At 41.7% G+C, this 25,610-nt stretch overlaps 1 protein-coding gene across 1 annotated transcript in view; it reads right to left on the reverse strand.

The window, feature by feature from the left end:
- LOC128700089 (uncharacterized) overlaps window positions 1-25,610 on the reverse strand; it is a 78,255-nt gene that overhangs the window by 35,820 nt on the left and 16,825 nt on the right. Inside the window, exons 5-7 of the mRNA XM_070098786.1 lie at window positions 18,937-19,052; window positions 18,316-18,494; window positions 10,129-10,234 (exon numbers count right to left, since the gene is read on the reverse strand). Of these exons, the coding sequence (XP_069954887.1) occupies window positions 10,129-10,234; window positions 18,316-18,494; window positions 18,937-19,052 (401 nt within the window). The remainder of the gene's footprint in view (window positions 1-10,128; window positions 10,235-18,315; window positions 18,495-18,936; window positions 19,053-25,610) is intronic.

Here is a 25,610-nt window from a genome sequence, read left to right on the forward strand (position 1 = left end):
GTTAAAGCAAAATATGTCACCTCAAATATAAAACGTTAAGTCACCGAGACTGACAGAACATAATTAAGAAGTAGTAAGCGACGATATCATACCTGACGCTGAACCTGAGCAGAGACAGCAGCAACAGCCAGCAGCAGCAGGGCAGCACAAGCCACCAGAAAGCACACACACCTCACCATCCTGGCGTCCAGCTCACACTACCGTTCACTAGCGTTCACACTCACTTATATCACCTCGTCTACCATCAACCTCACCCACACACCTGGTGTGTAGGTTTCAAGTCTATCGACTACACAAAGGTCATTTAACGTTTTCACCAGCATTCAAGAATATTTTAATCCTTTAAATAGGGATTAAAGAATAATCTCTGCATATAAAAGATGGGAGATCTACACCTCTCTTATGTATATACCCTGGGATTCCAGGGATAAAAAAAAGTAAACTGTGTATATACACCGAGGAATACAACTCTCGGAGTATGTATCCCTCCACACCTGCCAATTTTTACATTTTAAATTGTTCACCTTATGAAAACCAATGAATATATTAATAATAATCGCTTATATAATTATCAATGGTCTGCCTTGATACTGGTGAAGTGTTCTAGATCCAAGGAATAGGAGATGCCCTTCCCTGAATGCCTTCTATTTTCCCGGCGCTGTGACCCTTACGTGTTTAGGGATCCACGTGAATACAGAAATAATAATTACTCAGATGGTGGAAGCACTTGGAAATCAAAAGTTGGGCAAATCGTCAATGCATTCGTTCAATACCCATGAAAAGGAAGATACCCAAAGACAGATAGAGTATCGTGTTTACCTGGAGTTTACCTGGAGAGAGTTCCGGGGGTCAACGCCCCCGCGGCCCGGTCTGTGACCAGGCCTCCTGGTGGATCAGAGCCTGATCAACCAGGCTGTTGCTGCTGGCTGCACGCAAACCAACGTACGAGCCACAGCCCGGCTGATCCGGAACCGACTTTAGGTGCTTGTCCAGTGCCAGCTTGAAGACTGCCAGGGGTCTGTTGGTAATCCCCCTTATGTGTGCTGGGAGGCAGTTGAACAGTCTCGGGCCCCTGACACTTATTGTATGATCTCTTAACGTGCTAGTGACACCCCTGCTTTTCATTGGGGGGATGGTGCATCGTCTGCCAAGTCTTTTGCTTTCGTAGTGAGTGATTTTCGTGTGCAAGTTCGGTACTAGTCCCTCTAGGATTTTCCAGGTGTATATAATCATGTATCTCTCCCACCTGCGTTCCAGGGAATACAGGTTTAGGAACCTCAAGCGCTCCCAATAATTGAGGTGTTTTATCTCCGTTATGCGCGCCGTGAAAGTTCTCTGTACATTTTCTAGGTCGGCAATTTCACCTGCCTTGAAAGGTGCTGTTAGTGTGCAGCAATATTCCAGCCTAGATAGAACAAGTGGCCTGAAGAGTGTCATCATGGGCTTGGCCTCCCTAGTTTTGAAGGTTCTCATTATCCATCCTGTCATTTTTCTAGCAGATGCGATTGATACAATGTTATGGTCCTTGAAGGTGAGATCCTCCGACATGATCACTCCCAGGTCTTTGACGTTGGTGTTTCGCTCTATTTTGTGGCCAGAATTTGTTTTGTACTCTGATGAAGATTTAATTTCCTCATGTTTACCATATCTGAGTAATTGAAATTTCTCATCGCTGAACTTCATATTGTTTTCTGCAGCCCACTGAAAGATTTGGTTGATGTCCGCCTGGAGCTTTGCAGTGTCTGCAATGGAAGACACTGTCATGCAGATTCGGGTGTCATCTGCAAAGGAAGACACGGTGTTGTGGCTGACATCCTTGTCTATGTCGGATATGAGGATGAGGAACAAGATGGGAGCGAGTACTGTGCCTTGTGGAACAGAGCTTGTCACCGTAGCTGCCTCGGACTTTACTCTGTTGACGACTACTCTCTGTGTTCTGTTAGTGAGGAAATTATAGATCCATCGACCGATTTTTCCTGTTATTCCTTTAGCACGCATTTTGTGCGCTATTACGCCATGGTCACACTTGTCGAAGGCTTTTGCAAAGTCTGTATATATTACATCTGCATTCTTTTTGTCTTCTAGTGCATTTAGGACCTTGTCGTAGTGATCCAATAGTTGAGACAGACAGGAGCGACCTGTTCTAAACCCATGTTGCCCTGGGTTGTGTAACTGATGGGTTTCTAGATGGGTGGTGATCTTGCTTCTTAGGACCCTTTCAAAGATTTATATGATATGGGATGTTAGTGCTATTGGTCTGTAGTTCTTTGCTGTTGCTTTACTGCCCCCTTTGTGGAGTGGGGCTATGTCTGTTGTTTTTAGTAACTGTGGGACGACCCCCGTGTCCATGCTCCCTCTCCATAGGATGGAAAAGGCTCTTGCAGTTCTTGATGAACACAGAGTTCCATGAGTCTGGCCCTGGGGCAGAGTGCATGGGCATGTCATTTATCGCCTGTTCGAAGTCATTTGGCGTCAGGATAACATCGGATAGGCTTGTGTTAATCAAATTTTGTGGCTCTCTCATAAAAAATTCATTTTGATCTTCGACTCTCAGTCTGGTTAGCGGCTTGCTAAAAACTGAGTCATATTGGGACTTGAGTAGCTCACTCATTTCCTTGCTGTCATCTGTGTAGGACCCATCTTGTTTAAGTAGGGGCCCAATACTGGACGTTGTTCTCGATTTTTATTTGGCATAGGAGAAGAAATACTTTGGGTTTCTTTCGATTTCATTTATGGCTTTTAGTTCTTCCCGCGATTCCTGACTCCTAAAGGATTCTTTTAGCTTAAGTTCGATGCTTGCTATTTCTCTGACCAGTGTCTCCCTACGCATTTCAGATATATTGACCTCTTTTAGCCGCTCTGTTATTCTTTTCCGTCGCCTGTAAAGGGAGCGCCTGTCTCTTTCTGTGCGTAGTTGCTGTGCGTGTGCGTAGTTGCTGTGTACAAATAGAATCCTAATGAATGTAAGAAATTTAAGGGAGCGTATTACAGCAGATAAAGTGTATGAGAGAACTGCTGTAAGTAATGTGCTAGTATAGACAAAGTTAATTAAAATCTATATACCTAAAGTGGGTACCCAATCAGCGGGCTGTTGTTCATACGTTGGACTACGTGCGGCCAGCAGTAACTGGTTGATAAGGCCCTGATCCACCGGGAGGCCTGGTCAAGAACCGGGCCGCGGGGGCGTTGACCCCCGGAACACCCTCCAGGTAGGTAGAATAAGCATATCTGTGACTACTGTTAAAACTGGATCACTTAAAACAAAGAATTAATTCAATATTTATTGGTTAAATGAATTACATTATTTAATGTCATCAGATAAACTATTACAAATTTTGCCTCTTACCCTCCCTCCCATACCTTGAAGCAGACGACGTACCCAGTGGTCGAAGTGAAAGTTCCGATACTGATCCATATTAGCCTAAAGCTTGTTTTAACTACCCCTCAAGGAAGGTTCCTTGATGTTGGTGAGGGGCTCTTGATTTAGGGAATTGGATCTGTGCTCCAGTTCCCCAAATTAAGCGTGAATGCCTTCCACATCCCCCCCAGGCGCTGTATAATCCTCCGGGTTTAGCGCTTCCCCCTTGATTGTAATAATAATAATAATTGTGTAAACTACCGCTTTTCTACTAGCCACAATTATCGTGCAAAACAAATTATATACTTATTAAAATTGTTAAACCACGCTTACTTTAAATTATGCCATCATCTCCAACACAGATTCTAAGAAAATTTTTACCATGCTGGCTGTTTTCAAAAAGGCGCGGGACAGGCACGTAAAATCAGTACCTGACCAGCCGGGCTCTGGTTCAGACTTCGGCTTGAGTGCGGCCAGCAGTAACAGCCTGGTTGATCAGGCCCTGATCCACCGCAAGGCCTGGTCACAGACCGGACCGCAGAGGCATGACCTCATGACCTTCGAAACCCAGGTATACTCCAGGCAGTGCCTCGAGCATCACCGTCTGCATGACGCAGACACACTACCCGCCAAGATCAAGCTAAGTACCATTATTTGAAAAGTTCTTGTGTGGGTCAAACAGTTTCTATCAGCTGCTAGCGAGATACTGGTTAGTACGTCACTCATTACGCTGAACAAAATTGCACTTTATGCAGGTAATAGCGCGATTAACACTTTCTTTAACTGCTCGAGTCTCTTATGTACTTCGTCACTAACCTTCACAAAATTCACTTTTGGTTCTTTGCACTTGAGAAATCTTGAGGCACGAAGGTGTTTGATTTATATGTCTGTGAAAAACATAAAAAAACAAAAAGGTACAATACCGTAACTGGAACAATACACAACCCTCACAAAGGAAAGAGAATTATTATTATAATCAAGGGGGAAGCGCTAAACCCGGAGGATTATACAGCGCCTGGGGGGGGGATGTGGAAGGCATTCAGGCTTAATTCGGGGAACTGGAGCACAGATCCAATTCCCTAAATCAAGAGCCCCTCACCAACATCAAGGAGCCTTCCTTGAGGGGAAAGGAAAGAGAAGCTTATGACGACGTTTTGGTCCGACTTCGACAATTTACAAGTCACACTGTGGTGAAGTGCTCTTGCTGCTTTATCCAAAACTTGTTTGGTATATATCTTTATCTTTTTTCGCATTTATCTCTACCTTGTCTGGTATTTATCATTATCTTGTCTGGTATTTATCTATACTTTGTTTGATGTCACGTGATGCATGTGTACAGAGAGGTATAAGAGTCTGCTGTTCCATTTGGATCAAGAAATAGCCGTCAAATCCAGTTTTCTGGATGGTTATGTACAAAGCGGGATGAACTTACCAGGAGCAGTAACTGTCGGAGGACAAGAATAGCCTGCTCAGTCGCACAGCGATAATTTTTTTTAGTTCAAGTTAGGCTGTGCATATAATTTATATATTCGCATGACTTACGAGTTACATATGTGCAGGACCTTATAATTGATATATGTGCTGGCCTTACAAGTTATACTGTGCCGGACTTCATATATATAATATATATATATATATATATATATATATATATATATATATATATATATATATATATATATATATATATATATATATATATATATATATATATATATATATATATATATATATATATGCGACTTACAATTTGAATATGTGCGGGACTTAGATTATATTTGTGTGGGACTTACAATTAACATGTGTATATATATATATATATATATATATATATATATATATATATATATATATATATATATGCTATTTTTATATTCTGAAGACCAATTAGAAAATAGCATATTAATGCGCTTGTGTGACGGCAACACTGAGCCGTATATTAATTTTGTCATTCAAGTGAAGCAAATCACGTCAGTCAGTACCCAGTAACATCTGGCAAGTGATTGTGCAATATTAATTTCTAGAGTTTTAATCACAATGACAAATGTAATTAAGAAATAAGTGGAATACAAGAAAATAGATTGTTAGCAATGCATGTACATACACGTGGGGGGGGGGGAAATAATTATTATTTTCATCTTCGCCACAGCAGCGCCCATGCTAGATTCGTAATTAACAATTCCCAGTTATAAAAAAAAACTATAGAAAAAATCACCATAAATCAAATTTGCTACATAGTGATGATGGGAAAGTTTGTTTTATTACATTTAGAGAACTAAGTTTTAAACATTAACTGGATGAACTTTAGACACAATAGAAAGTATACACATAAGTTGGTCATGCATGGGTCAGTATTACAGTGACACATGAGTGAGATATATACATATTTTGGTTATACATGGGATAGTTTAACACAGTGACACACGAGTAAGATTCACACATGTTGGTTATACACAACTTAGTTTAACACAGTAACACACGTGACGAATAAGATGCACATAATATGTTGGTCATAAACAGGCAAGGTGTACACACGGTGTTACAGTTGAGCTCATGGGCACTTGTCAACATCACTTATATATGTGATATATGGAAGGTTTGTATATATATGTTGGTTATACATGCTCACCTAACTTTCTAGATACATTATGTATATGTACATGGGGGATATTCTATCCTTTGTATTGACTTGATAAAGCTCTACGCAGGTCGAAACGCTGTCACAGTAGATCCTGCTCTATAACTGCCTCTGTCTTTAGCTCTTTAGTTTTTTATATTTTCCAAGGAGTCTTGTCAAAGAATTTTGAGCATATATTGTGAACGTGAATTCTATATTTTCCTCGCATTTCAGTGAGCTTTCTAAATAGCATTTTACCAGTATATAATCAATATTAATGAGGACATTCTGAAGTTGGGTTGAACGAATGTACGTGGATTTAAGACAGATTTTAAGAATTATTGTTAATGTTTCGATTTAATCAAATCAGGGAACGGGTGGGGATTGAATCCATGGCAAGCGAGTCCTAAAACTCACAGGCCAGTGCGTTAACCACTGGGCCAACTGGCTCTAATAAGATTCATCCAACTAGGTATGTTCCTATACACCAAAGAGAGATTAGCATGGGCCACCACTGTGACCACAAATGCAAGTTTTTGCAGATAAATCCCACACCCGCGTGGTTGTGGCGTACTCGTCGTGAGCAAGATGCCCTAATACTGAGTGAATGAGGAATTAGAGAGTCTGAATGAGGAGTCAACGCATGTCAGGTATATCTTTGGCAGTCACAGCTAATGAAGGTGTTAGTCATGTACAATGAGCAGCTGAGGGAACAACATAGAAATATTATTGTTGTGATCATAGGAATGAACTAAAGCCGAAGAGGTCATACAGTTCCTAGGGTCAGTTTAGGTTAAGTTACGTAAGATTCGTCAGGAAACAGGACAATTGGTTTCTGACGCTTTTGGTCATCTGACCGAGGTTTTCCACTGACTGATTAGTCCACCCTCTTAAAAACTGGACATCATTATTTGATAGTTCCTGGGAAATGAGAGACAATCAGGCTAGATCCAAAAGAGGAGTATAGTTTCAAAACCTTTAACCAAGAGCTTCTCACCGGCACCAAGAGACCTCCACTGATTATTAAATGGGGTATATATAAGAAAGAAAACTCCACATGCAACAAAAAGTGGAAGAATTGTAGTCTTTACATTTCGACCTCCAGCTGAGGTCCTCTTCAGCAGATTATAAAGGAATGAGGAGACTACGTATTAACAGTTAAGAAAGTGGGATATACATAAACATCATGATTTAGAATTCAAGTTGGGTGTGAGAGGTGGGTGATAGTGTTGATGCACCCACAACTGAAAGAGCTTAAACATTGTTGTTAAGTGTTATTTGGCGTAATATTGAATAAAACTATACATTATGTATAATATACATTTTTATGTATAATTTACATTGAATTATGGCCACCAATTTACAATGCATTTTGCATTTTAATTTATACTTTATCCATAAAGATTTACAATGTACTATGCATCTTAATTTCCATTTTATACCGATTTGTATTCGGCATAATAATTTGCATTGTATTATGCATACCAAATATGCAGTTTTTCCTGTAGCCATTGAGCGTAGTAATATCATGATGACATACATTACTCTTATTAACAAATTCATTATACTCTACTGACTGAATACATTATAACAACACACCCAGTAAGTCAAAATAAACAAAGGCGAGTGGTTCTTGGAGTTTGAGACGCCGTTGAGGTGTAACAGCTACGAAGCGACTCAGAGAGACTGACTAGCTGGATTTTAATTTTGGCAGTGGGAAATATAATGGCAGTATTAATACTGGGTGGGATCTGCACAACCAGGGGCTTCCCATGTGTAATCTGAAATCTCGTCCAGTTTTGTAAAAAGTATGTATTACGTGCAGATAAGGTATTATTATTATTATTATTAGGTATGCTGCGTGGATATCTTGAGGTTTAGTGGGTCATCACTAGTCCCTCGTCTTACGTCCCATTAGAAAAATAGCCAGAAGCTCAATTTGTTTCTTTGAGTCATACTGTCGTGGTGGGAAATTGTTACTGTGATTAAAAAATCAATTACAGTTTCTTCCACTGTTTTAGTTTTCAAATCCTGTCGTTAGCCTCTAAGGTTCAAGGGCACAACACTAATTGAACGTTGACACAATATTAGTCTAGTACAAGCTTGCATATACACATACTACAACACAGGATTGCAGGGCAGCTGAAAGTAACGCATACACAGGTTACAATGCTCACTACATAAATTACATAGCTGGTTGAGGCAACATAAACATAGGTCACAGGGCTGGTTGAAACAACATAAACACGGGTCACAGGACTGATTGAAAGAACATAAACACAGGTCACAGGGCTGGTTGAAACAACATAAAAAGGTCACAGGGGTAGTTGAAACATAAACACAGGTCACAGGGCCGGTTGAAACAAACACAGGTCACAAGGCTGGTTGAAACAACATAAACACAGGTCACAGGACTGGTTGAAACATAAATAGGTCACAGGGGTGGCTGAAACATAAACACAGGTCACAGGGCTGGTTGAAACACCAAAATCACAGGTCACAGGACTGGTTGAAACACCATAAACACAGGTCACAGAGCTGGAGGAGTCAATATAAACACTAGTGAAGAGGGTCCCAGAGATGGTGGTGGTAGTAACACACATACAGGACATAGGACAGGCCGGAGGAAACATTACACCTGTAAGAAGAGCACATACCACGTCATTATCATCATCATACATCACTACCTTCATCATACCCGCACATATCTCGGCATTATCTTCACCATACATCATTATTTTCATCATACCTGCACATACCTCGGCATTATCTTCATCATACTTGCACATACCTCGGCATTATCTTCATCATACCTTCACATACCTCGGCATTATCTTCATACCTGCTCATATCTCGGTATTATCTTCATCATACCTTCACATACCTCGGCATTATCTTCATACCTGCTCATATCTCGGTATTATCTTCATCATACCTGCACATACCTCGGCAAAAAAAAATTTCCTGCGTGTATACACACCACCACAGCTTCAGTGAACTATATACACTGACAACAAAAGTACAATAAACACTTGTCAGTGACAAACACACAAACAGTGAAAATAAAACAACATGTAAGAGGGGTACTGTATATTTCGGCCTCCGGGGCCCTCTTCAACAGACATTTGAAGAGTACCTCTGCGTGAGGCCAAATGTACGGTAATCCTCTTAACTTCCGCTTCAATTTTCGACTTGTCGGCTCGTTTGTGCTACCTATGGGATATATTTAGGGAAATGCATCACAAAAGACAATTTCAAGCAGCAAGACACTGAGGCATAATACAGACTGAAAGTCGTACTGAAGCAGTGTAAAAGCAAGATGCAGTAAAGCATGTTTAGATGATCATTTTTTTAGATACTATTGCAATAACTAAATTGTTAGTCGTAAAGGGTATGGCAATGTCAACACTTATGTACAGTTCAGGATATTTATTAGGGGTAATGTTTTGCCATAATTGGCTCATTCAGTCCTAACAAAGACATCTAAGAAGGAAGTATATATAGTGGCAGGAGCCAGGTGACATGAAGTGAGAGGGCTGTCACCAGAGCTGCGAGAAGTCAGACGGTATCATGTGAAGGCAGTGTCTAAAATGGACAACATCCAGTTTACCAAGAGCTTGAATATGCTGAAGCTGAAAGACTCCAGTGAGATGATGCCAGTGGCAACAAGCTCACACATGCCTGTTGTATGTCCAAACTCCTTAAACACAAAACCTCCTTTACCCTCTCCCTCTATCCTTTCCTAGGACGACATCTGCCACGTCTGGAATAGTACAAAGGAAGCAGTGGCCCCTAGAATAGTGTAACAGAGCCAGTGAACCATAATGAACAACAGAACTAATGAGCCCTAGAGTACATGAGAATCATTGGCCCCATACAGTACAATACAATCTAGTGACCGCTAGAGAACAAAAAAACTAGTGACCCCTACAGTACAACAGAACCAGTGACCCCTGGGGTGTAGCAGAACTAGCGACCCCTAGAGTGCAGCAGAACCCATGACACCTAGAGTACAGCAGAACTAGTGACCCCTAGAGTGCAGTTGAACCAGTGATACATAACCAGTGACTTTAGGGTACAGGAGCACCAAAGCGACCAGAACACTGCATAAATAGTGAGAGGAGGACAGCAGGCGGCAAGAGGCGGTACTCACAGCATTGAGTGTCCAGTCGTAATGGTATGTGAAGGAGAGCGTCCCTTGAGCCGCCTTCAGCAGAGAACGTTTGATCTGGGGGTCGTCGACGCAGTCTGCCAGAAACCTGTACGGAAAATTAATTTTAAGTGTCGCCGGGAAGCGGAGATTAGGCGAGACGAAAGTAGCTAGCGTCACCACTACTATGAGAAGAGAAAATTCTTCCCGACACTGGTGAATGGTTTGTAAAGGGGCTAGCTCGGTTGGTAGCGCACTCAGCTCACATACTGAGGTCCGTGGTTCGATCACCGGCATGGGTGGAAACATTTGGGCGTGTTTCCTTAAAACACCTGCTGTCCCTGTACATCTAGCAGTAAATAGTACATGGGTGTTAGCCAACGGGAGTGGGTCGCATCCTGGTAAACAAAATTAACTTAATTTACCTGAAATGCTCTACATAACAATGGGATTTCTATATAGTGTGTCTCTGATGTCAGCTATGGTCTGTATAAGTTGTATCATGCAACTGTAGAAATAACGATTTTTTTTTTTTCAATAAGTCGGCCGTTTCCCACCGAGGCAGGGTGACCCAAAAAAAAAAGAAAGAAAATCCCCAAAAAGAAAATACTTTCATCATCATTCAACACTTTCACCACACTCACACATTATCACTGTTTTTGCAGAGGTGCTCAGAATACACATTATCACTGTTTTTGCAGAGGTGCTCAGAATACAACAGCTTAGAAGCATATACGTATAAAGATACACAACATATCCCTCCAAACTGCCAATATCCCAAACCCCTCCTTTAAAGTGCAGGCATTGTACTTCCCATTTCCAGGACTCAAGTCCGACTATATGAAAATAACCGGTTTCCCTGAATCCCTTCACTAAATATTACCCTGCTCACACTCCAACAGATCGTCAGGTCCCAAGTATCATTCGTCTCCATTCACTCCTATCTAACACGCTCACGCACGCTTGCTGGAAGTCCAAGCCCCTCGCCCACAAAACCTCCTTTACCCTCTCCAACCCTTTCGAGGACGACCCCTACCCCGCCTTCCTTCCCCTATAGATTTATATGCTTTCCATGTCATTCTACTTTGATCCATTCTCTCTAAATGACCAAACCACTTCAACAACCCCTCTTCTGCCCTCTGACTAATACTTTTATTAACTCCACACCTTCTCCTAATTTCCACACTCCGACGTGAACATGGCTGCCACTGCACTGAACGAAGGTCTTGCTGTCTACTACTACTACATCAGCCCTACCTACATTGAAGCAGAGAGATATCACTACATCCAACATTGCTGGAACTGTTATTCATACCATCACACCACCAAGCATGTCCAGTAAAAGACAAGAAGTTCTGCACTACATGTGGTAGTGAGGGACACACCTTCAGTTCCTGCACCACTGCTGCTCCAACACAACCAGCGTGCTTAAACTGCAAGAGTAATGATCACCATACACTGACAGCAAAATGTCCTACAAGAAAGGATATTATGAAGAAAACACAAGATGCAGCAAAGAAAAAACCTACTAGCAACACTCCAACGTATGCAGCAATTGCAAAAATACAAGCAGACACTACAAAATTACTTCAAGCATCTACTCAGCCCGCCTCCACCACCACCAATAACATCACTCCTCCAACATGTGACGTAACGAAGATTCACTACTGTCTACTATACGCTCATATGCAAAACATGGCTGTACCTGGATCATTTAACTCTACCATCAACGAGTTATTTGCATTAAATAACATGCCTTCATTTACATTTCCAGCATCTCCACCTTCTGAAGAAATTCTCAAATTCACCAAAAACTTAATCGCCAACTCTTCTGCAGAAATTCCATCAACACCACCAACTAGTGACGTCAATCCAACAACGACCAATGAGAAGCCTCCACCGCCACCACCTCTCACTGAATCCAACCAGTCAGAAGCCTTACCACCAGAAACATCTAATTCGTCTACTGAAGTTGAAAACGAAGCAACACCACCTTCCTCTACTCCACCACCGCCTTCTCTACTTAGCTCACGTCGATTACCTGGAACACCATGGGTTAAACACAAAGGACTCATATTCTACACCACGAGGCTATACCCTGCAAGCATGACTCGCCTAGAACTCATCCAACATCTCCAAGACAACACTGTATCGTACCAAAGCGAAGAAAGACCATTCCCTACCTACAACCAGGTACTCCACCAACTCCAAACCAACGAATACTACTACAGCTCTCCCATAAGTGTGATACAACTCTCTCGAAAACAATTTACCGCACTGATAAACAGTTTAAGACCATAACCAACTCATCCTGCTTGCTGCCTTCTGACACTCCCAGCTCCTACCGCTGCCTTCGCCATCCTCTCCTAGTGAGCCAAGCAATGACATCAGTCATGCCTCTCTATCTACGTCTCCAGTACTTTTGTACCACATGTCCCAAAGTGGTTGGGCCACTTGCCTTGATTCCTCCTCTTCCCCTCCTCCCCATCCTTTTCCAGTTATTTCCATCCTTCCTTATCCTTCTTCCATCCCATCTTACGACAGCTCTCGTCGTCCTCGATTCGATTCGAATTTTCTGCATAATATTTACACCACACATTGCCCTTAGACAGGACATCTCCACTGCCTCCAACCGTCTCCTTGCTGCTGCATTTACCACCCAAGCTTCACATCCATATAAGAATGTTGGTACTACTATACTTTCATACATTCCCTTCTTTGCCTCCATAGATAACGTTTTTTGATTCCACATATACCTTAATGCACCACTCACCTTTTTTCCTTCATCAATTCTATGATTAACCTCATCCTTCATAAATCCATCTGCCGACACGTCAACTCCCAAGTATCTGAAAACATTCACTTCTTCCATACTTCTCCCAAATTTGATATCCAATTTTTCTTTATCTAAATCATTTGATACCCTCATCACCTTACTCTTTTCTATGTTCACTTTCAACTTTCTACCTTTACACACATTCCCAAACTCATCCACTAACCTTTGCAATTTTTCTTTAGAATCTCCCATAAGCACAGTATCATCAGCAAAAAGTAACTGTGTCAATTCCCATTTTGAATTTGATTCCCCATAATTTAATCCCACCCCTCTCCCAAACACCCTAGCATTTACTTCTTTTACAACCCCATCTATAAATATATTAAACAACCATGGTGACATTACACATCCCTGTCTAAGACCTACTTTTACCGGGAAGTAGTCTCCCCCTCTTCTACACACCTTAACCTGAGCCTCACTATCCTCATAAAAACTCTTTACAGCATTTAGTAACTTACCACCTATTCCATATACTTGCAACATCTGCCACATTGCTCCTCTATCCACTCTATCATATGCCTTTTCTAAATCCATAAATGCAATAAAAACTTCCCTACTTTTATCTAAATACTGTTCACATATATGCTTCAATGTAAACACTTGATCTACACATCCCCTACCCACTCTGAAACCTCCTTGCTCATCCACCATCCTACATTCTGTCTTACCTCTAATTCTTTCAATAATAACCCTACCGTACACTTTTCCTGGTATACTCAGTAAACTTATTCCTCTATAATTTTTACAATCTCTCTTGTCCCCATTCATTTTATATAAAGGGACTATACACGCTCTCCGCCAGTCCCTAGGTACCTTCCCCTCTTTCATACATTTATTAAATAAAAATACCAACCACTCCAACACTGTCCCACCCCCCCTACTTTTAACATTTCTGTCATGACCCCGTCAGTTCCAGCTGCTTTACCCCCTTTCATTCTACGTAATGCCTCACGTACCTCCCCCACACTTACATTCTGCTCCTCTTCACTCCTAAAAGATGGTATACCTCCCTGGCCAGTGCATGAAATTACCGCCTCCCTTTCTTCCTCAACATTTAAAAGTTCCTCAAAATATTCTCGCCATCTACCTAATACCTCCCTCTCCCCATCTACTGACTCTCCTACTCTGTTTTTAACTGACAAATCCATACTTTCCCTAGGCTTTCTTAACTTGTTTAACTCACTCCAAATTTTTTTCTTATTTTCATTAAAATTTCTTGACAGTACCTCTCCCACTCTATCATCTGCTCTCCTTTTGCACTCTCTCACCACTCTCTTTACCTTTCTTTTACTCTCCATATACTCTGCTCTTCTTATAACACTTCTGCTTTGTAAAAACCTCTCATAAGCTACCTTTTTCTCTTATATCACACCCTTTACTTCATCATTCCACCAATCACTCCTCTTTCCTCCTGCCCCCACCTTCCTATAACCACAAACTTCTGCCCCACATTCTAATACTGCATTTTTAAAACTATTCCAACCCTCTTCCACCCCCCCCCCACTACTCATCTTTGCACTAGCCCACTTTTCTGCCAATAGTCGCTTATATCTCACCCGAATTTGCTTCTCCCTTAGTTTATACACTTTCACCTCCCTCTTACTTGTTGTTGCCACCTTCCTCTTTTCCCATCTACCTCTTACTCTAACTGTAGCTACAACTAAATAATGATCCGATATATCAGTTGCCCCTCTATAAACATGTACATCCTGGAGCCTACTCATCAACCTTTTATCCACCAATACATAATCTAATAAACTACTTTCATTACGTGCTACATCATACCTTGTATATTTATTTATCCTCTTTTTCATAAAATATGTATTACTTATTACCAAATTTCTTTCTACACATAGCTCAATTAAAGGCTCCCCATTTACATTTACCCCTGGCACCCCAAATTTACCTACTACTCCTTCCATAACATTTTTACCCACTTTAGCATTGAAATCCCCAACCACCATTACTCTCACACTTGATTCAAAACTCCCCACGCATTCACTCAACATTTCCCAAAATCTCTCTCTCTCCTCTACACTACTCTCTTCTCCAGGTGCATACACACTTACTATAACCCACTTTTCACATCCAATCTTTATTTTACTCCACATAATCCTTGAATTTATACATTTATAGTCCCTCTTTTCCTGCCATAGCTTATCCTTCAACATTATTGCTACTCCTTCTTTAGCTCTAACTGTTTGAAACCCCTGACCTAATTCCATTTATTCCTCTCCACTGAAACTCTCCCACCCCCTTCAGCTTTGTTTCACTTAAAGCCAGGACATCCAGCTTCTTCTCATTCATAACATCCACAATCATCTCTTTCTTATCATTTGCACAACATCCACGCACATTCAGACTTCCCACTTTGACAATTTTTCTTCTTATTCTTTTTAGTAATATTTACAGGAAAAGAGGTTACTAGCCCATTGTTCCCGGCATTTTAGTTGACTTTTACAACACGCATGGCTTACGGAGGAAAGATTCTTATTCCACTTCCCCATGGATATAAAAGGAAAAATAATAAGACCAAGAACTATTAAGATAAAATCAAAGAAAACTCAGATGAGTGTGTATAAATAAACGTGTACATATATGTGGAGTGTGACCTAAGTGTAAGTAGAAGTAGCAAGATATACCTGCAATCTTGCATATTTATGAGACAGACAAAAGACACCAGCAATCCTACCATCATGTAAAACAATTACAGGCTTTCGTTTTACACTCACTTGGCAGGACGGTAGTACTTCCCTGGGTGGTTGCTGTCTACCAACCTACTACTTATTATTATTATTATTATTATTACACATTCACTATTCTAATGCGATTGTGAAATCTCATTTTGCTACACAATCACATAAACACACCAGGGTAATATTTTGTGAAGGGATTCAGGGAAACCGGTTAGCTGGACTTGAGTCCTGGAGGTGGAAAGTCCAATGGCTGCACTTTAAAGGAGGGGTTTAAGATACTGGCTATTTGGAATGACATCTGAACTGTCATATCTGGGCACCTCTGAAAAGACAATGATTATCTGTGAATGAAAACCGGTAAATTGAGGAATGAGACACTTATGCAACATATGGGAATCTTTATTGAGGAAACGTTTCGCCACACAGTGGCTTCACCAGTCCAGAATTGATGGACTGAACACACACACACACACACACACACACATATATATATATATATATATATATATATATATATAAACACTGATCTCTGGCTGAAGGAGACTCGAACCTACGAACCTTGGAACAAGGTACGCAGTGCTATACCATTCTCACCACACTGGACCAATACCTTGGCGTCCAGCTTGCGCTAGACGTTGATCCAAGGCAGCCAGCTTTCAGGGAGAAGGCTTACAGCTTTTCATCTCATCCCCTGCATGCATCAGCCTTACTAGAGATTTTAAAAATGCAAGGAATTCGCAATAGCAGGCGAAATATACACAAACACTGATCTCTGGCTGAACGAGACTCGAACCTACGAACCTTGAAACACGGTACGTAGTGCTATACCATTCTCACCACACTGGACCAATACCCTGGCGTCCAGCTTGTGCTAGACGTTGATCCAAGGCAGCCAGCTTTCAGGGAGAAGGCTTACAGCTTTTCATCTCATCCCCTGCATGCATCAGCCTTACTAGAGATTTTAACAATGCAAGGAATTCGCAAGAGCAGGCGAAATATACACAAACACTGATCTCTGGCTGAACGAGACTCGAACCTAAGAACCTTGGAACACGGTACGCAGTGCTATACCATTCTCACCACACTGGACCAATACCTTGGCGTCCAGCTTGCGCTAGACGTTGATCCAAGGCAGCCAGCTTTCAGGGAGAAGGCTTACAGAGAAGGCTTACTGGACCAAGGTATTGGTCCAGTGTGGTGAGAATGGTATAGCACTGCGTACCTTGTTCCAAGGTTCGTAGGTTCGAGTCTCCTTCAGCCAGAGATCAGTGTTTATATATATATATATATATATATATATATATATATATATATATATATATATATATATATATTATATATAATGTGTGTGTTCCGTCCCTCAATGCTGGACTGGTGAAGCCACTGTGTGGCGAAACGTTTCCTCAATAAAGAGTCCCATATGTTACATAAGTGTCTCATTCTTCAATTTACCGGTTGTCAGAACGCTTTATCTCACACACACACACACACACACACACACACACACACACATATATATATATATATATATATAGATATATATATATATATATATATATATATATATATATATATATATATATATATATATATATAAAACACGTCGGCCGTTTCCCACCGAGGCAGGGTGACCCAAAAACAATGAACTTTCATCATTCAAATATTTCACCATCACTCATACATAATCACTGTCTATACATCCTAAAATATCTCTCGTGTTTGTGGCATTTAGGTGGATTGATGAAATTCAACAACACAACAACACATAGCTCCCGGCTATGGCATTCAACAGCCTAGCATCAGTTGGTTGCCCAGGGTTTGTTTGGCTACTGCCTAGGAGGAGAGCGGAGATTCTTGTTCGAACATAAAAATGTTTACATATGAATAACTAATGAAAGTGTCATCAACACTTGTCAGTGCTCAATCATATCCCACATGGTGACAGAAACTCAGAAAATTAATTGATCTGTATATTTCAACCCCCTTCTGGAACCCCGGGAGGGGGTCGAAATATACAGATCAATTAATTATCTGGGTTTCTTCTACCATATGGGTTATTTCTGAGCATGTTTACATATAATTACGCCAATTTTCGTCTGTGTATCCCCTGTGCAGTTATGTAGTAAGCAGCATTATCATCTGCATTGCAGTGTTCTCTTCTGTCACGTTAGAGATCACAGCCATCCTACTGACTCGTCTTCTGCTAAAACTGTCTTTCCAACTTCCAACTTTAACAGTTGCAGTGCAACATGTTAACAACGGTATGCTACATTTATTTACTAATTTGTACCAACAGATGTTGCTTGTTGATATATAAGCGTGGAGGGGGTTGATGTGGCCCCGTACAACACCTATAAAAATATATGGCCGGCAGTATCAGCTACGCCACCACCATAATCATTTAAATCTATCACAACAGTTAAAAAAATAAGCCACATTTCCTTGCCAAATTGTACCAAACATATACGAACTCATTATACGTACAATAATAATAATAATAATAATAATAATAATAATAATAATAATAATAATAATAATAGATATGAAAGAAACATACGACAAGCGATCTTCTGGAATGAAACAATTATACATGTGGGAAGAATGATATAAAAAACGAGAAAATTAAATTTCCAGAGATTATAAGAGACAACCACCCACCTGAGAGTGAGGGCCTCAGAGTCAGCAAAGTCTGAGCTGAACCATTTGAAGATAGAGTTGATGACGAGGGTGTTGTCGTTCTTCAGGGTGACGGAAGTGTTGCAGAGTCGCTTCATAGCGTCGTCCAGGTCCTGGTCTAGCTGCTGCCTCGGGCTGTACGAGGTGAGTGGTGAGCACCCCTGGTAGAGGCGGCCTCGTGAGACTTATGTGGTGTATGGTATATAGTAATACATAATGGTTCCGTGTAAACATATATTCTAATATCTCAAAAAAGTAAAGTTTAATGGTACTCACATTCAGTATATTCAGGACCTCTGAAAAAAGGTCCTGAATGTAAAGAGAACTGAATTCTTAGTTTCATTTATGAATTCCAGTCATGGGCAGGAATTATTCAAATAAAATGATCATTGCTTTAAATACCAGATTGCCAGAAGGCACTGAAGTGTAATACCTCAAATAATATTTAACTTTATTACAAACTCATACTGCACGCTGCACTATTCAAATCGCTTGCATCGAGGCACAGGGGGCTGGGGTTATGCATCACATGGATACATCTAGTTATTATTATTTTATGTGAATTTAAACACAAAAAAAAAATAAGGAAGAGAAGTAGCTCACCAGGGCACCACAATTGAGAGCTGCATGGATGCGGTGGTCAGCAGCCACGGAGAGGGCCAAACGGGGGTCGGTCGCTCCAAAGAAGACGGTGCCGGTTGTTGGATGTGGTCGGTTATCTGTCGAAGATCTGGTTAATGAGTCATAAGAAAATATTTGGGTATTGACTGAAAGCGACTATTCTCGTACTAGCACTCTGATTAATTAGAACGACGATATTCAATTGTTAAGGTGTGTGTTCTTTTCTAGTAGACGATATTCGTGGTAGACTTCACTAATTACACATTACATGTTATCAGATAAACTTTTGTTTCTTGTGGATGAACGGCAATAAAATTGTTGCAGTTTCAGTTCTTTAATATTTTTAATTCTATAATCATCGAGCAAGGATGAACAGAAAGTTAGAACAGGTTATTATACTAGAATTGGTATAAACCTTGATAATAAATACCGACAAGTTGGTTTAGAAAGACACGTAAGCAAACACTATGACATATTTATTAGAAAACGTTTCGGTCCTGGGACCTTGATCAGAAGTGATCAAGGTCCCAGGACCGAAACGTTTTCTAGTAAATATGTCATAGTGTTTGCTTACGTGTCTTTCTAAACCATACTAAAATTACAACAGCGTTACTTACACGTTCAGTCAGGAGGTACCACAAACTCAAGATCAGATTAAACATGACTATGGGTGGATGTCCTAACTCAATTTTGCCCCAGCTGGACATATTACTAAGGCGTACTAGGATACGTTCACTTTGCTGCTATAACAATCAAACCAGTTAGTTGTAAGTACAACAGAGTAGAGACGATGACACACTTCGAAATAGTCAACAACAATACTCATTACCCATCCTGTGGACTATCTCCGGAACATAGTTTATTATGACTATGAACCCAGAGTTATTACTGAGACTATGAAGAACAATTCAGTTAATCCCCGACAGTAATAATGCACAGATGACGATGCGAGGTCTGTGAAATGGTCTAGGTCCCAATACAGGTTGGTAGGAATGACTGGTTCAACCCCGTCCCCCCATACACTTAACTGCCTATTACCTCTACTAAAAACAATGTTTCATAGGCAACGAAAAATGCGGCTTTCAGCTTTTCTGGCCAGAATTACGGATCGATGGTCTTGATCAACGTGAAGCCGAGATCTTCCTCGAGCAAATCATAATAGTTGGGTAAAAGTGTATAAGAGGCATCAGCGAGGTGTGGTAACGAAGTGGCAGAATATACCAACAACATGTGGTGCATGCAGAGTAAAGGTCTCCCAGGGTCGTGTTCAGAGTGAGGTGTGTGCAGAGCAGAGGTCAACGAAGGTCGTATTCAGCAAGATGCGTGCAGAGCAGAGGTCTCCCAGGGCCGTATCCACTTCATCGACCCTGTGCCATTCTGACGACAAACATAGCAGTTCCCTTGACCTAAACAACTGCTTGTTAAACCACACAGTCTTAACTTAAAATGTGTAGCTAGTGAACTATGTAGTTGTTTAATCACGTAGTTGCATGTTAAACCCGGATATTTCTTAGAACAAGTGCACGTTTAGCTACGTAGTTGTTACACCACGTAGCAGTTTGTTGAATTACGTAGCTCTTAAACCAAGTAGTTGTTAAAACGGAAATATCCTGGGATTGTCCACGAAACCCCTATCATGTGCTTATAGCATCCCACAGAGAGGGAGCATGGACACAAGGGTCGTCCCACAGCTGCTAAAAATAACAGACATAGTCCCGCTCCAAAAACAGGGGACAGTAAAGCAAAAGCAAAGAAATACAGACCGATAGCGCTTACATCCCATATTATAAAAATCTTTGAAAGGGGTCTAAGAAGCAAGAGCAACACCCATCTAGATACCCATCAATCACACAACCCAGGGCAACATGGGTTTAGAGCACGTCGCTCCTACCTGTCCCAACTACTGGACCACTATGACGAGGTCCTGGATGCTCTAAAAGATAAAAATAAAAAAAAATATATAAAAAATGCAGATGTAATATACACAGACTTTGCAAAAGCCTTTGACAAGTATGACCATGGTGTAATAGCGCACAAAATGCGTGATAGAGGAACAACAGGAAAAGTCGGTAGATGGATCTATAATTTCTTAACAAATAAAACACAATAGTAGTAGTATACAGAGTAAAGTCTGAGGCGGCTACTGTGAAAAGCTCCGTTCCGCAAGGCACAGTACTCGCTCCCATCCTGCTCCTTATCTGACATAAACAGGGATGTAAGCCACAGCACCGTGTCTTCCTTTGCAGATGACACCTGAGGAAAGATAGAAGGAGTAGAGGGGGAGGAGGGGTTGCACTGCTCATAAAACACCGATGGGGATTTGAGGAAATGGAAGGCATGAACATGATTGGAGAAAGAGACTACATTGTAGGTACAATTCAGTCCGGAGAACATAAAGTAGTCATTGGAGTGATGTATAACCCATCACAGAACTGCAGGAGGCCAAGAGAGGAGTACGAAGAAAACAACAGAGTGATGGTGGACACACTGGCTGAGGTGGCAAGAAGAGCTCACTCGAGCAGAGCAAAGTTACTGGTAATGGGCGATTTCAACCACAGGGAGATCGACTGGGAAAACCTGGAGCCACATGGGGGTCCCGAAACATGGAGAGCCAAGATGATGGATGTGGTACTTGAAAACCTCATGCATCAACATGTCAGGGACACAACCAGAGAGAGAGGGGAGGATGAGCCAGCAAGACTGGATCTTGTGTTCACCCTGAGCAGTTCAGACATTGAGGACATCACTTACGAGAGGCCCCTTGGAGCTAGCGATCACGTGGTTCTGAGTTTTGACTATATAGTAGAGTTACAAGTGGAGAAGGTAACAGGAACTGAAGGGAACAGGCCGAACTATAAAAGGGGGGACTACACAAGTATGAGAAACTTCCTGCAGGAGGTTCAGTGGGACAGAGAAATGGTAGGAAAATCAGTAAACGAGATGATGGAATATGTGGCAACAAAGTGCAAGGAGGCAGAGGAAAGTTTTGTTCCCAAGGGAAACAGAAATAATAGGAAGACCAAAACGAGTCCTTGGTTTACCCGGTGTAGGGAGGCAAAAACTAAGTGCAACAGAGAATGGAAAAGGTACAGGAGGCATAGGACCCAGGAAAACAAGGAGATTAGTAGAAGAGCCAGAAACGAGTATGCACAGATAAGGAGGGAGGCCCAGCGACAGTATGAAAACGACATAGCATCGAAAGTCAAATCTGACCCGAAACTGCTGTATAGCCACATTAGGAGGAAGACAACAGTCAAGGACCAGGTGATAAGGCTGAGGAAAGAAGGTGGAGAACTCACAAGAAACGATCAAGAGGTATGTGAGGAGCTCAACACGAGATTTAAGGAAGTATTTACAGTAGAGACAGGAAGGACTCTGGGGGGACAGACCAGATGGGGACACCAGCAAGGAATACACCAACAAGTGTTGGACGACATACATACAGATGAGGAGGAGGTGAAGAAACTGCTAAGGGACATCGATACCTCAAAGGCAATGGGACCAGACAACATCTCCCCATGGGTCCTTAGAGAGGGAGCAGATATGTTGTGCGTGCCACTTACCACAATCTTCAACACATCCCTGGAAACTGGGCAACTACCTGAGGTATGGAAGACGGCAAATGTAGTTCCCATTTTTAAAAAAGGAGACAGAAAAGAGGCACTAAACTATAGACCTGTGTCATTGACGTGTATAGTATGCAAAATTATGGAGAAGATTATCAGGAGGAGAGTGGTGGAGCACCTGGAACGGAACAGGAGTATAAATGCCAACCAGCACGGATTCACGGAAGGCAAATCCTGTGTCACAAACCTTCTGGAGTTTTATGATAAAATAACAGAAGTAAGACAAGAGAGAGAGGGGTGGGTTGATTGCATCTTCTTGGACTGCAAGAAGGCCTTTGACACAGTTCCTCACAAGAGATTAGTGCAGAAGCTAGAGCATCAGGCGCATATAACAGGAAGGGCACTGCAATGGATCAGAGAATACCTGACAGGGAGGCAACAACGAGTCATGGTACGTAATGATGTATCACAGTGGGCACCTGTGACGAGCGGGGTCCCACAGGGGTCGGTCCTAGGACCAGTGCTATTTTTGGTATATGTGAACGACATGACGGAAGGGTTAGACTCAGAAGTGTCCCTGTTTGCAGATGATGTGAAGTTAATGAGGAGAATTAAATCTGATGAGGACCAGGCAGGACTTCAAAGAGACCTGGACAGACTGGACACCTGGTCCAGCAAATGGCTTCTCGAATTTAATCCTGCCAAATGCAAAGTCATGAAGATGGGGGAGGGGCACAGAAGACCACAGACAGAGTATAGGCTAGGTGGCCAAAGACTGCAAACCTCACTCAAGGAGAAAGATCTTGGGGTGAGTATAACACCGAGCATGTCTCCGGAAGCACACATCAATCAGATAACTGCTGCAGCATATGGGCGCCTGGCAAACCTGAGAACAGCATTCCGATACCTTAGTAAGGAATCATTCAAGACACTGTACACCGTGTATGTCAGGCCCATACTGGAGTATGCAGCACCTGTTTGGAACCCGCACTTGATAAAGCACGTCAAGAAACTAGAGAAAGTACAAAGGTTTGCGACAAGGTTAGTTCCAGAGCTAAGGGGAATGTCCTATGAGGAAAGATTAAGGGAAATCGGCCTGACCACACTGGAGGACAGGAGGGTCAGGGGAGACATGATAACGACATATAAAATACTGCGTGGAATAGACAAGGTGGACAAAGACAGGATGTTCCAGGGAGGGGACACAGAAACAAGAGGCCACAATTGGAAGTTGAAGACACAAATGAGTCAGAGAGATAGTAGGAAGTATTTCTTCAGTCATAGAGTTGTAAGGCAGTGGAATAGCCTAGAAAATGACGTAGTGGAGGCAGGAACCATACACAGTTTTAAGACGAGGTTTGATAAAGCTCATGGAGCGGGGAGAGAGAGGGCCTAGTAGCAACCGGTGAAGAGGCGGGGCCAGGAGCTAGGACTCGACCCCTGCAACCACAAATAGGTGAGTACAAATAGGTGAGTACATGGTAATGCATTATTTACAGCTAGCAAAGTCAGGGTATTTCTCCAGAATGGTCTGTAATATACTACTGTGGATAAAATACTTTGCCATTTCTTGAACATTTCTGAGTGAGTTGTTTCTAAATTCATTAATTTGATCACACTCCAGTACATAATGACGCAAGGTGTGACAATAGTCCATCTGGCAAAGTTTACATTTCGTTTGGTCTACATCTGGTGGTGGTGATTTAACCTGCCATAGATACTTGTAACCCAGCCGGAGCCGGGCAGCAGTGACATCCAAGAGTCTGCTTATCTTGTTGGATGCACCAGACATGTGGCTCCTCCTGCATGATGGAATGATGATAGATGGACTGTCTTGTGTCAATCTCCCTAAGTCTTAAGTCAATAAAGTTCATTTGAAGTTCTTTTCGTATTATTGTTCTCAAACTGCTAACTGACAACCCAAGATTGTAATCTACCCCCTCTTTGAAAGCATACAGCTTAGCCAATTTATCAGTTCTATCATGCATCTGAAGACCAATGTGAGATGGAATCCACAGCATGTGCACTCTGACTCCACTGTCCACAATCTTACCATACCTATGTCTGGCTTCTGACACAAGCATGCCACAATTTATACTTAATGAGTTGAGAGCATTTATGGATGACAGAGAATCAGTTACAATTAAAGTGTCAACCTTAGATACATGGACACATTTGAGTGCAAGGAGTATGGCAAACAGTTCTGTTTGAAGGGTAGAGGCCCAGTTATTGATGCGTGCTCCAATTTCTTTATGAGAGCCATCACTCTGTGTGACAACAGCAGCACTACCAGCTGCACCAGTGGACTGGTGAACAGAACCATCGACGTAAATAATTTGTGAAAGAGTGTTCTGTGTGACTAAGTTATCAATACAGCTTAAGGCATCATGTTTGGCTTCAAGACGAAGCTTTGGTTGTGATTTAAGAAGAGTTTTGGGGGGAAATGGAGGAATGGTAGTTTGGAATGGGGTAATATCCCATGGAGCAGGGAAATGTCTCTGTTGTCTAACTTGATACAGATCATGTAGCTGGTTCATGCGGAGGTCGGTTCCAGTTTTTTCGATCCATCTGGAAGGATGTTCACCAGTGCTGAGGAAAGTTTGGAGGGCTTCTGTGCAGGGGTTTGAATGGGCTAGCCTAAGCATATTGACCCCAATAAGGATCAGTGGTTTTGTTTATAATCAGTGCTTTTGTTTATAATCAGCGCTTTTGTTTATGATCAGTGGTTTTGTTTATATTTCTTTCAGTAACACGATCTCTAATGCTTGGAATATTAAGTTCTTTCCGCATATTTAAAATTTTGGCAGTACGAGGGCATCCTAGGATGATCCTCATTGCTTCGTTTTGCAGTTTTTCCAGCCCTCCAAGCTTCCAGTCAGACACGAGTGCAAGTAGTGGCGCCGCATAATCAACCAATGATCTAATATAAGCAAGATGCATCATTTTCACAATTTTAACATTAGCTCCATACCTGGGATGAAAACCTGCCACAACTCTAAGTGCTCTCAGCCTTTCTTTGTATTGGTGACAAAGTCTCGTTACAACAGGTCCAAGTAGTGGAACCTCAAAGCCTAGATACCTGTATCTGCT

The sequence above is a fragment of the Cherax quadricarinatus genome, chromosome 64, assembly GCF_038502225.1.
Source record: "Cherax quadricarinatus isolate ZL_2023a chromosome 64, ASM3850222v1, whole genome shotgun sequence".
In the NCBI taxonomy this organism is placed as follows: Eukaryota; Metazoa; Arthropoda; class Malacostraca; order Decapoda; family Parastacidae; genus Cherax; species Cherax quadricarinatus.